The sequence below is a fragment of the Triturus cristatus genome, chromosome 8 (genome assembly GCF_964204655.1).
Source record: "Triturus cristatus chromosome 8, aTriCri1.1, whole genome shotgun sequence".
NCBI classification, from domain to species: domain Eukaryota; kingdom Metazoa; phylum Chordata; class Amphibia; order Caudata; family Salamandridae; genus Triturus; species Triturus cristatus.
In genome coordinates, this window is record NC_140591.1 from 47,230,732 (window position 1) to 47,244,297 (window position 13,566).

Consider the following 13,566-nt stretch of genomic DNA (forward strand, 5'->3'; position numbering starts at 1 on the left):
CGATAATCGCAAGCACTGAATAGTATATAGATTGGCTGGTGGATTTGGTGGTGGAATTACCACTGGATCTACTAGGAGGAGGCGGAGGCAGAGGATTAGGTGAAGAATCCATTGGAAGTTATGGAAGTGTATAAGGCACAGGAGGCTGTAAATTCGGTATGATGACAGGAAAATCTTGTCTGGAATGGAGAGTAGGCACTGGAGATTTAATGCGCGAAAGCCATTCTGCCTTTTTTTCCTGTGAAGAAACATGATGTCTTAATGTTGAACCATGTCTCGACGTCAGAGTTCTGGTTGCTGACCTATGTGTTAATGTTGATGAGCCTCTTGTTGGTGTGTATTCTCATTGTCGATCCAGCTCTTGACGGTGAGTAAGTAGGTGCTGTACACGTTCTCGACGTCTATGTCCACGAATTTGAACAGGGACGTTGTTTCTCACTGGATTTTCTCCTTTTGGATCTCCCTTTGCTGGAGTCCTTAGACGGTGAGATATGGGTACTGGTGGAAAGAACAGTCTCTCCTTTTCCCTTGGATGTCTCTTCAGCCAGGGAATCTTGCCTTGTACGGTGCTTTACTTGACCATGCAGGTGAATCTTCTCTCTCTCTCAAAGTACATCATGAGAGTTTCTGGCAAACAGAGGATCTAGATCCTGTGCTGGTCTGTTCTGCCATTTCTCTGCCACATTCTGAAAGGAAGTCGAGTGAATCACTATTGATAAGATTTCTAAAGAAAGAATCAAGTGAAAAAGCCTTAAAATGGTAGAGCTCTGCTTCAGGATCCTTTCAGCAGAAGCTGGAAAAAGAGCTGGCTAACTGCCACCTGTAGGGCCTGATGGGACTCAGGAGGTCAGAGATGCCTTAAAAGCGCAGTATTCTGTTCTCATTATTTTCAGTCCTGCAGCCCATACCGTTACTTTGCTGTACCCTTCCCTTTCATTCACTTTAAAAGTAAGTAAAAAGACTTTGTGAAGAACCTTTTAAAAGATCACTTTTACTTATTTTTACTGATTTCTAAAGACTGAATGGTTTCTCCATTCATCTTTCAAAGTGAGTTGATGAAATTGGAAATTAATCCTGTCTTGAGGCTACCAATTTTACTTTTTTGTCTCGTGTACCTCCTGGCTTTTTAAAGTAAGGTGAAATGTCACTTTGAAAGAATTGCTCCGGTGTCCCAGCAGCGCTTATGATTTCAGTGGGTACTCCCCTCAGAGAGAACTGGGATTACAGGTAAGATTTGTTCCTGCCATTGAATATCCCCAGGTGGCAGACTCAATCCGGAAACTCATAATAGATCTCCTGCATCAGTAGGTGGAATCGGCTCCCTCTCATCCTTGGTTACTACATGGATGTGACCTTATTGGAATTATATAGTCACCTCTGTGCTCTGATGTCTATTTCTTGCCCATTATTTACAAGCCCTTATAGGTAGAGACGAGACCAGTGCAAAGCAACAGTGAAAATGCACTGCAACATTTAAACAGGAAACTTATTTTTCCTGTATTTATCACCAACGGGGAAGTGGACAGATATGCATGTAGATAAAGTATGCCAGAAGAATTGTTACCAGATGTAAGCAACTATTTCTTCTGATGAATACTGCTACCTGTAGATTTTTCACATTTCCCAGAAGTACCCTCTCCCAGGCGGTAGGTCTAAAGGAATGGTCAGATCAGAAAATACTGGAGCACAAAATGAGCAAAATGGCCATCCCTTCTCAATTCCGAATCCATGCAATAATTAATTGCGGATGTGTTAGTGGAAGTCCATGTCGCCATGTAACATATATCCATATTAGGGCCTTCCCTGGCCAGCGCTGAGGAAGATACCTTCACTCTGGCGTAATAAACCCAGATTCCTTCTTGTGGTTCCTTTATAGTAAATGCATAATAGATTTTAATGCAGAGGACAATCCATCAGGACAGTGTTCACTTTTGGACAGCCTCGCCTTTCTTGGTGCTCACATACCCAACAAAGAGCTACTCCTCTGAAAATTGAGCATTCTGCTACTTCTCCTAAAGAGATCTTCCGGATCTGGAAAGATATCACAGAGCCTAAGACTGTAGATTCTGCCCTAGAAGGTTCAGCTAAGCACAGCAATAATTTGGCGTTATTTTTCCAGAGAAAGATCTTAGACATATGCTCTTCTTTCCCTGCAGATCCTATCACTGAGCAGGCTTCAGATAGGAAGCCTTCCTCTGCTCAATTGAAAGGGGCGCTTACCCCTTTTCCTGGTCTTATCGTAGACTCACTCTCTAATCTTTTAGCAATGGTAAAATATGGCGCCCCCGTGGATCCTGTCCCCCCCATTTACATCTTACTCCAGGGGTATGATAGTATTGCCCCATCTTGGTTGACCTGTTGAACCTCTCCCTCCTCAGTGGGAAGTCCCCTCACAATTTAAACATGCAGTTAAACCGCTTGTTAAAAAATAGGACTTGACCCTCTCTGCCTCAGTAATTACAAGCCGATCTCTCTTCTAGCTGGCCCGACAAAGCTCTTGGAAAAGAAGTTAGTAAACCTCTTTCCACCTTCCTTGAGTCCATTGAAATCCTCCATCCCACTCAAATGGGGTTTAGAGCACAGCACTGAAACAGCTTTGCGGACTGTGGTTGAGAAACTCAAATCTCTCTTGGCACAAGGAGGCTCGGCAGACATTATTCTTCTGGACCTGAGTGTGGCCTTCGACAACGTAGACCACCCTACACTTATTCATAGGATTTCCACAGTGGGCATCGAAGGCCCAGCCTTGAAATTACTCTCCTCCTTCCTGAAGAACAGAACTTTCCAAGTGCTTCATCATTCCTGGTACCCGGAGAGCCTCTCATTGAACTGTGAGGTGCCACTGGGCTCTTCTTTCAGCCCAACTCTTTTCAATCCTTATGTGCTCCCCTTGGTCGAAATTGTCCCGTCTTTTGGGTTGTCTCTGGTTTCCAATGCAAACGACGCCCAGCTGGTGATTTCCATCTCCGCAGATTCAAGCTCTAACCACCTTAGTCTTTCCCCCTGTCTTTAGGACGTTGCCATATGAATGGCCATTTGCAAACTGAAGCTCAGTGAGGATAAGACTGAGATTATATTACTGGGCAATAATTTCAGCAAAAATGTCCCAACTCCCTTACCTGATTGCCTGGATGGTCTTCCCATTCCTAAAGAGGCGATAAAGAGCCTAGGTGTGCGGTTGGACTCCAGTCTTACTATGGAGCACCAAGAAAAACAAATTAGCTGCAAGCTGCTTTGGTGTTCTTAGACTTTTAAGAAAGGTCCTTAATCTGCTACCTTTCGTAGCCAGAGACTCATTGTCCAAGCCCTTGTCATCTCTCGCCTAGCGTATGGTAATGCCTTCTATCTTGGCTCCCCTTGTTACATGAAGAAAAGGTTTCAGACTCTGCGGAATACCGCTGTTTGGCTTCTTATGAATTTTCCCGGGCATCAATCCGTTAAGAAGGCCTTGGATGATCTCCATTGGCTCCCAGTGGAACAACGTGTTCAATTTAAGGCCCTATGCATTTTGCATATGTCTTGTCATAAGAGAGGCCCCACTCTCTTAAGATGGAAGATCATTAAGATCTTCCTCATCCATTTGCTGTAGGTCCCCAGAGTCAGAAGATCCAGCTGGGGAGGCTGGAGCTGGGGAGGCCGGTCTTTCTCTAACCAGGCCTCGAAGATCTGGAATTCTCTCCCTCTGGAACTACGCCAGCTGTCCAATGAGCTGTCCTTTTTTAAGGCCCTGAAAACTTTGCTTTAAATTTCTTAGCCTTGTTGGCCATCGGGCAGAATAATGAGGAGTTGTTCTAGTGCTGGGAGGCTTCCGGGTAGCTATGTGCTTTATAAAAACCCCCGAATAAAATAGAACGATCCAATCTAAACTCCTTCATTCTATCGCTGTAATAACAACTGCCATATGTGGGTCCAGCCTGTGTAGCCTCTCGTCCTCTTTGTTGCAGTTGGGGAAAAATGTGGGAAGTGTGATGGGATACCCTTTATGGAACGGCAGTAAAGCTGCTTTTGTACAGAAAACCACTTTGGCTGGGTAGAAACATATAAAGGGTGGTTAAACACACAATGTTTTCAGTTCGACTGGTATGCAGAGCCAAAGTGATGGTCCAAGATTATTATGGGTCCTCGTTAGCTAACAGCATCGCCGTTGGTATTTCCTCAAAGTCAGTGTCATAGGACTCCCCAGTACCTTGGTGAGTTTGGAAGTGCCACACAATATGTCCAGCATGTGTCCTGTGCTGCAGGCAGTCAAGATCTGCAAATGAATCCGTGCTTACTCTGGTATTTATTGCCATTGTGGTTATAAGACATTTATTGTGGACCATTGACTGGTCGTCCTAACTGAACAGGAAAAACGTATTCTTAAAGCAATTGTCTCTTTCTCTGCAGAACCTTTGTTTTGTATACTGTCATAATTCCTCAGGCTCTGAGAGAAGCTGGGCTACCCCATGGATATTAATGGTGCTCTGGTAAGCAGGCACAGCTGGCTGCAGATTTTATGGCTCACAAACTAAACATCCAACAACTTCAGGGTCAGCTATGCATACATAGTTGTTGCTGCACTCCTCTGAGAGTCAGGCCAAGATACACTATCCTACCTTTTTCTTACAGCAAGCAGTGTGAAGCTCAGCCCAACATAATTTGCTTAGCTGCTCTTTCTGGCAAGTTCTCTATTTGAGGAAGTGGGAAACTTCTGGACAGACTTGCCTTTGAAAGTCCAGATGTTTTGGGGATGAATGAGTCACATGTCCAACTGCATCTGAATAAAGTATTGATGCTGCTCCCACTGTACTATCTTTTCAACGGGTACCAGCTTGGAAGCCAATTATGGTAAATAACTCAGTCCTCTTAAGATCAGACTGTTTGAGTCCTGCAGTGTGCTGTGTTCAGGCAGAGCTCATTGATGCAGGTATATTTTCTGGGGATCCAGCTCCTCTAGTGGAGCTTAACTGTGAGACTCAACAATACAAATGTTATCAGTGGAATTGTCGGTACTGGATTTTTTTAAATGCTCAAGAAAGCAATCTCAGACATTGAAAATCACTGGAATTCATAAATAAAACACTAAGGGGGCATATGTATCAAGCCCATTTCCTGTCAGCAAAGGGGCTGATTCTCAGAATCGGCCCGCTTGCGAACGGGAAAAAGCCTTTTGGGATGTATCATCCCAAAAGACCCTCGTAAAATAGGGAATCGCAAAATTTGCGATTCCCTATTTTGCGAATGCATTTAAGGAATCGCAAATTGCGATTCCTTAAATGCAATGCAGGAAGCACCCAAGTTGTGCGATTTTGACTTAAGAAATCGCAGTTTAATACCAACTTCAAGTTGGTGGTAATTTACGATTTCTTTGAAAAATGCACTTTTTTGCATTTTTCAAAGGTTCATGTGGGGCACATACATGCCCTTAGGGCACGTTTGTGTGCCACATGTGCACACATACATATTTCAGGGGGCAACAGGGTGTCCTTTTGACACACTTGCACCCTGGAAATTGCATTCGCAAATTGCGAATGTCTTCCCACTCATTCCTAATGGCCTCCAGGCCCATAGGAATGAATGGGAAGATATTCCTTAATTGCGATTCGCAATTTGCAAGTCGCAATTGAGGAATATGTGGGAATCGCAATTATTATTGCGATTCCTACATCCATTGCATTTTGCGAGTTCTTAATAGCGATTTGCAAAAAATCGCTATTAAGGACTCGCTAAACTATGTTTTAATACATATGCCCCTTAAAACCAAAACCTAATTGAGTCCAAGCAGTATCTGAGTTTTAGGAGGTTGTAGGCCATCAACACTTTAACCTATAGTTGGCTGTCACAAGCGATCCTTTGCTTGGTTTTTACAGAAAAAAGGTATATCTTGTAACGAGACAGGGGAAGAACCTTATGAGAAACGGGCTTTCCTGTTCACAACCATGTAGGGATTTCATGAAAAGATCTGGACTCCTTCTTTTGGAGTGTTGGGTTCATTGTAGATACTGCTAGATTGCTTCCATTTACCATTGGTGTCTTTCTCTACACTTGTATATCTCAGGTCTCTAAGATACTAATCACTGCATTGAATGATTCATATCTAAGGCTGGATTTCTTGGTGTTCAGTTGTAGAACTGAGTGGTGGCACTTCGTATTGGACGACTGCTCAGCATTTGTGTAAAGAACATTCTCTTTTTATTCAGATGGTGAACTATAATGATACTATGTACTTTTTACATGTCTTTGTTTCTCTTTATATATTAATTTCCTAACTATAATTTTAACTCTTATTTTCATTTTGCAGCCAAACAAGCGGCGTCGAGAAGCATGCCTGAGGAAGAATACGGCGCTTGCTTACAAAAAAGTTACCAACAAGTCTACAAAAGTGAGAAATGCTTTGGCTGTACGGAGTGTGAGAAGAGATTTAACAAAAAGGAGCTTCTTGTGGAGCATCAACAAATCCATGCTGGGCTGAGACCTTACCTGTGCACCAAGTGTGACAAGAGCTTCACTGGAATGTCGAGTCTTCTACGACATGAAAGGTTACATAGATCATTGAGGCCCTATCACTGCAGCATGTGTGAGAAAAGCTTTCCTCGAATGCCAGATCTTCAAAACCACCTAAGAACCCACACAGGAGAGAGACCCTATTGTTGTACTGTGTGTGGAAAGAGCTTTGCTCAAAAGAGTAATCTTCAAACTCACCTAAAAATCCACACAGGGGAGAGGCGCTTTCGCTGCACTGTGTGTGAGAAGAGCTTTGTTCTTAAGTCGGATCTTCAGAGGCACCTACGAATACACACTGGAGAGAGGCCGTATCACTGTACAGAGTGTGAGAAGACTTTTACTCAAAAGCAAAATCTTGTAACACACCAAAGAACACATTCAGGATCGAGGCCCTTTCACTGCAGTGTTTGTGAAAAGAGGTTTGCCCATAAGTCAGACCTTCTAAAGCACCTACGATCACACAGGGGAGAGAGGCCTTTTTTCTGTACTGTGTGTGAGAAGAGCTTTACTCAAAAGCAAAATCTTCTAGCACACCAAAGAACACATACAGTAGAGAGGCTTTTTCAATGAGAGGTACATGAAAAGAGCGTTAGTATAAACTCTGCACTTCGAAAGTACCTAATATCACCCATGGGGAAGAGTCGCTATTACTTTTGCTGCACTGAAGGTGAGGAGAGATTCTAGCAAAAAATGGCAAAGACAGAACAGCTAGCCACACAGAGTGATTGTCACATGAATGGTGACATTTCACTGGCTGAATATGAGAAGAGATTCATAAGCAAGTTGCGCCATCTTTGGCACCTGAAGACCCAGAAAGGGTGGGACTTTTATTCCCTGTACTATGCATAAAATATTTATTCAGAAGACGCGTTTTCTACCACAACTGCGAATTCACAAAGAAAAAAGGTGAACTGCAGAAAGCACATACAAACTCAGTTAGTACCTGCATATCAATTACCATTAAGAAATTTAAACTCTGCAATAACTGAATGTACTATTTTCCCATGAAATCTACAAACCTGTTAAATCTACTAATTATCCAGAATAATAATGTGAATAATAACTGCAGACCACTTGTGGAAATGTGTAAGCTGTTAAATCAAAACAATGGAACAACCTGTTTTCAATAAAGTCAATGTAGACTAGTGCTGAAAATAAAACAAAGTATAGTGTTGTTGGATGATGAAAATGTATTTGATGGTATTCCACATTCTTAAATCTGAAACATCTAAAAACGACAAGATTCAGCAAACCATAAGCTGATTTATGACTATCAGAATAAACCAATCTAAAAGTAACCACCAGTTTTCTACTGTCAGATTGTAATCTTGGATGTAAAGAACCATCAAGGAACATTCTGAGAAAAGGTCAAGTTTTGGCCCTTGATCTGGTCAGTCCTGTCCCCACTGTAGAGACTCACAAATTACATTGGATCTTTATTTGATTAACAGAGTTTGATTTCATTTCACAATCCCTTGGGCACCTTCCGTGGAAACATCAAGAAGGGTCCTGTGTATTCTTGTAAATTTGTAAATTATGCTTTGCTGGAGGCATGTTTTTAATTTAATTTTTATAAAAGTATTTTGCTTTTTATGTCATTAACTTGTTTATTTAAATGCACTTAAGACACTCCCGTTTTGGTGTATCTGCAAAGCTATAAGATATAAAACAATTATCAGCATAAAAAGGGGAGTCTAGATAACTATGTATTAAAAACATGAATGTTCAGAGAAAGACATAGCAGACTGAATAGGACGATTTTCTTCATGTGGACATCATGCATCAGTCCTAAAAACGCTTACAAAGGCTAGAGTAAAAAAGCAGTCAGAAAATCTATATTATTAATCATAGCAAGAGTTCCCCTTTGCAAGAGAGCGGGGGAAATATTGCAGATTCGATAAGAGACAACAAATGTGCTGAGGAGAAGACATACTATGGACAAAGTCAAGCTTCCTTGTCCCTCAAAGCATCAGTGAGAGATCTTTATGTATGTGGTATTTACGTAATACTACCCTAGCCAGAACAGACAGTGGAGTGCTGTACAGGGTCAAAGGTAACAAATGAAAGGAGGACATCTGAGCAATATTACTTTCTTATAACTAAAGGACAAATGCTGCAACTACAGTTTGAGAACATTTAGGATTATTACATGGAAACAGCAAGGTAATGTGAGAGTTTCGTAAATTTCATGCACATGTAGATGATATGTAGACATTTAGAAAGATTGAATGCTTAAGTATACACTTTCTAAATTGTAGAATCTCCTTAGTATCATGGGAAAGTGCCCTCTCCCACATCCTATTAGTTCTTTTTTGGGATCTATCTCTTAAATGTTGACCCTTTATAGTGTTTGAAAACCACATGAGTGGAATATCCTGGACAGTTTTTTCTCCTGCGCCAAACTAGATTTCTATTCATTATCGCCTCCAGTGGTCTCTGTACTTTGATTTTTGGGGGTGCATATCAGGGTTATTTAGTTTGTCTTCAGGTTAAACTTGAGCTTGCCATATTTTATAGTTGGAAGTTTGCTGTAGCATCAGAATTTTACATTGACTAGTTCTGATTTGTAGACAGAAATCTCATGCTGGTACATTCAGTTTGTTTGTTGTTGCTATAGACTTTCTGTAGAGTAGTGTAACAGACACCCATGTTGGAATTAGAGGAGATAGAATTTCCGTCATCTCTTGCTGCATAATCTGCCTCTGGGCTAACAGGTCTGTAAAATATAAGTGTGAGCTTGAACAAACTCCTGCTTACAATTAGATTGGCTGGATAGGAGACTGAGTTGACAGGCAGTGAAGTTGTAATGTTGCTTCTATATAGTCTGCGTTGCACGACTCACCAAGCAAGTTGCTTTTACTACAGGGCATAAAGTCAAACAGAGGGATGAAGTGTATGTGGTGCTTGGGCTGAGAATATGAGACATTCTGTCACTTCCTAATGTTTCCACTAGAGAGATATAAGTTGCTTAAACATTGGCTATTACATCACCATAAGAATCGTTCCATAGTGACCCCATGACTTGCTTTACCCTCCCATTTTGGGGCTTTGCCAGATAATGAAGTTGGCCGAGGCCCAAAGCAGAGGCTTTACCATCCTCTCTTTCTACTGTTCGCCCTAGCACCTCCCCAAACTCCTGTGGCTGATATTGGTGGCAGTAATATAAAATGTAAGCCTCAGTTCTTTCTTTGCTTGCAGATGTCTCACGGTTCACCTCCTTGCAGCTGTTTACTCCTCTAGTGACACCAGCTATTGTCGAGTGTGGAGGGCATTTTTCTTTAATTCTGATCATAGATACAATTAAAAGATTAAGGTATGTTTGTTGGAAGTCTGTCGGTCAACTCTATGATCCTCTTATATACATTTCTTATTGAACGCCTTCCTTAGGTCTGGCTGTCCCTCTGCTTCCTGTACTGTGAAGTTAGGAGGCTTGGTACAGTGAGAGATCTGGTCATATTATATGTATTTTAGTAGTATGTGAGGTATGTATGTTGAGGTCACTCTCTTTAGGCCCCGCCATGGCTAGCTGCTTCTGATTTTAAGCTTGCTTGACTCAGGAATGATAGGTTGGAGAGGTGTGGCGCAGCAGCTAGGGCTGCTGACTCCGAAGCATGGGGCTCATGGTTCGATTCCCGGGAGCAGCTCAACCCAGCACCATATCACTCTGGGCAATAGCTTTCTTAATCTCCCCGACGGCCCCAAGTGCCTTGAGACCCTCAGGGGAGATTAGTTTGGGCTTTACAAATACCAGGTTAGGCTTTTTAGGTTAGGTTTAAAAGCCAGCATGCCTTACCTTTATTGGCCTTTATTCTTGTAGTCCAAGGACTCGAGATGAGGGTGGATGCTGTAGATGAGAACACTATAAAGGTTGGACTTAAAAACAGAATGCAGGCGAGGTAGAGAAATTGAGCCGAGTAAAAACAAAAGAAAGGGGGCGTGGCCAAGATGGCGACCAGGAAAGACATGCCTTGATTGTCTCCCCGTACGCCGGACACGACGCCGGCCGCAGCCAAAATGCATAAACTGCCCCGCAACAAAAAGGGGGCCCCGCGGGATCAACCGCAGGTCCAGAGAAGGAAAAGTCAAAGCGGAGAGGCCCACTAAAGCTGCTTGGAGGTCGCGGAAGAGGAGAGCTGGCGTAGAGCGGCCAGGCCGGTAGCGGAGCCGCAGGACTTGCCGTAGAGACAGAGGGCGGTGAAAGAGCTACTCGAAAGAGCAGAATGGCACCTGGGAGCCCCCGAAGAGGCCTCAAGTGAGGAGTGGAATGTGAAGGCGGGAGCCGAGGCCGGATGGGAGCCCTAGAGAGATGGCCTGGAGCCGGTGGAGGATCTCCTGCTATGCACCGGCTGCCAAAATACAGGTGCGGGGCAACGGCGATCCCCGGGGCTTGAGAGGTGACATCGAGGGCTCAGGTCTGGCAAAAGGCAAGAGGTGATCAAAGAAGAGGGACTGCACAGAGGCCCGACGCGGTGGAGAAAAGGCAAAGGGTGCAAATCTAGACGCGGCTACAAGACCGGGAGCTGAGAATTGGCATGAGGGACGACATGCCCACTGAGAGCAGCTCACATGTGGGAAGGCGGCGAAAGAGAAGCCCCACCCATGGGCCCTGAGACGCAACCAACGCGGACCCCGCTGGGCGAGAAAGCAAAAACTAGCCACGCAGGCTCTAGCCTGGAGACCAGAGTCAAAGGTAGGGCCCCAGAGGAGGCGAATAGACCGGTGCGGGCGGAGTAACCACCCATGCTAACCCAGAGCTCGATAAAGAAGGCGCACATAGTGAATGACCCCTTGGCAAGTAGCAATACAAGCCACACCTGACTCTTGGCCTTCACTAGACAGCAAGCCAATCCTGGGCCATCGCTCGGAATCATACAGGCAGCAAGAGGGACGATACACAGGTTGGAGACTGACATAACTCCCTACGCAAAGCAAACAGGCATCGCCCACTATGTCAGCAGGACAAGAGTCAGATAGCGCTGAAGAGCCGGTTACCTTCTCCTTTCTGGAAACGCTGTTTAGCACATTGCGCAACGATCTCCAGTCTCTCAAGAGTGAGTTCGCGAAAGAGCTGAAAGAGGTTCCAAGGGACGTGGATTACAGAAGAGAAACAGGATTAATTGAGGAACGAGAAATGTTACTGGGGAAGGGGTGGACTAAAAGATCCAACGGGGCAGGTCCTGTACAGATCGGCGAGCTACACTTTCCCCCCGTAATGACACATAACTCGCTGAAGGTCCTCACGCTCAATGTGAAGGGACTAAACAACCCCATTAAAAGGAGGGCAATCCTCTCGTACTTAGAAAACTCTGAAGCAGATATTTGTCTCCTACAGGAGACTCACCTGTTGTCTAAAGACTGGCACCGCCTGAGGGCGCGGGCATTCCCTCAACAATTTTTCCCCTCTACCATGGATAAAAAGGCGGGAGTGGCCATACTAATCGCCAGGCCCTTCTGAGGGGAGGTTAGAGACAAGGTAGCAGAGATTAAAGGGAGACTATTAGCATATACACTCGATGTTGGGGGACAGTCCATTACGATAGGCACAATCTATGCACTCGAATCTGGTCAGGAAAGGTTTTTGAAGGCAGCAATTTCAGAAATCATGAACACCCCATCACGGATGGTAGTGGCGGGGGGAGACCAGAACATTGTCATGGACGCGACCAAAGACAGATCAGGGAGTTGCTTTAACCAAACGGGAGAAATGTCACAGGAAGGAAAGGAGTGGTTAAAGGCCATGGGGAGGGTGGATCTGTGGAGAGAGGGACACCCAGTCTTCACAATACTCATTTTACTCACATGCACATAAGGCCTATGCACGCCTGGACTACCTATTAGGAACGAAAGAAGTTAATAGAGCCATTAGGGAAGTGGTAATCGAACCAGCTGCCCTCTCTGACTACGATGCAGTGAGGGTCACAATACAGTTACCACCACAAAGGAAGGACATTGGGAACTGGTGCTTGAGAGACAGTATGCTCCACAAGGTTAAGGTGAAGAAGCAACTCACTAAATGCATATCTTAATACTTAGAGACAAACGACTCCCCAGACATAACCATCTCCACACTATGAGAGGCCCTGAAAGCAGTATTACGAGGAGAGCTCATAGCCATATCAGCAGCAGAGAATAAAGAGCACAGGGAGAAAAGGGAGCAGCTGGTAGCTCAGGTTAAGGAGCTGTAGAGGGTATTCAGCCACACAGGGGCACCAAGGGTCTGGCGGCAGCTGAAAACAGTGAGAGCACAATTGGCCGAGTTAGACTTATGCTGGAGTGTGTGGCGCTGCGCTTAAAACAATCCTATTACATAGGTGGGGATAGATCAGGGCACCTGTTGGCAAGCAAACTCAGAGCTAGGTGCCAACAGACAAAGATCCAATCACTTGCAGGGGGAAACTGGGAGGAAATCACAGAAGATGAAGATATAGCACAGACGTTCCGAGACTTTTATGCAGAATTGTATAAGGGGGACAACCTAACAGACCATTATGCGACCTTATACCTGGAGGGCGTACGCACGTCTAAGTTAACCACAGACCAAGCTGACTCCCTGGATGCCCCAATATGAATCGAAGAAGTGATAGGGGCAATCTTGCGTCTTAAGCCTCTCAATTCTCCGGGATCGGATGGATTCTCGGCAATTTATTATAATACATTCTGCCATCTCTTGGCCCCTCTCCTAACTAGACTATTTAATTCCTTCGGGGGTCCGGGCTCGGTCCCCGTCAATATGCTAACAGCGACCATTGTGGTGCTACCAAAACCAGGGAAGGACAAAACAATTTGTGGGTCTTACTGCCCCATTTACCTGCTTAATGTGGACCTAAAACTGTTCACAAACATCTTAGCCATGAGATTAGGCCCAATGATGTCAGGCATAATTGAACCGCCAAAGTGGAGATAATACCAAACAGATTCTGCACTTGATTGATATGGCCCACCGGGCAAATCGAGACGCAATCTTATTAATGGTCGACGCCGAGAAGGCGTTTGAGCGAGTGGACTGGGGGTATTTGGCAAAAACACTGGCCCACTTTGGTCTTGGGGAGCGCTTCAGATCCTGGGTGGGGAGCTGCTACAGCT

At 44.4% G+C, this 13,566-nt stretch overlaps 1 protein-coding gene across 4 annotated transcripts in view; it reads left to right on the forward strand.

The window, feature by feature from the left end:
• LOC146799989 (uncharacterized) overlaps positions 1-8,217 on the forward strand; it is a 59,588-nt gene extending 51,371 nt beyond the window's left edge. For all 4 annotated transcript variants that reach the window (XM_085620917.1, XM_085620918.1, XM_085620919.1 and 1 more), the window contains one exon: positions 6,281-8,217. In XM_085620917.1, the coding sequence (XP_085477043.1) occupies positions 6,281-7,053 (773 nt within the window). In that variant the 3' untranslated portion in view covers positions 7,054-8,217. The remainder of the gene's footprint in view (positions 1-6,280) is intronic.
• The last annotated feature ends 5,349 nt before the right edge of the window (positions 8,218-13,566 follow it).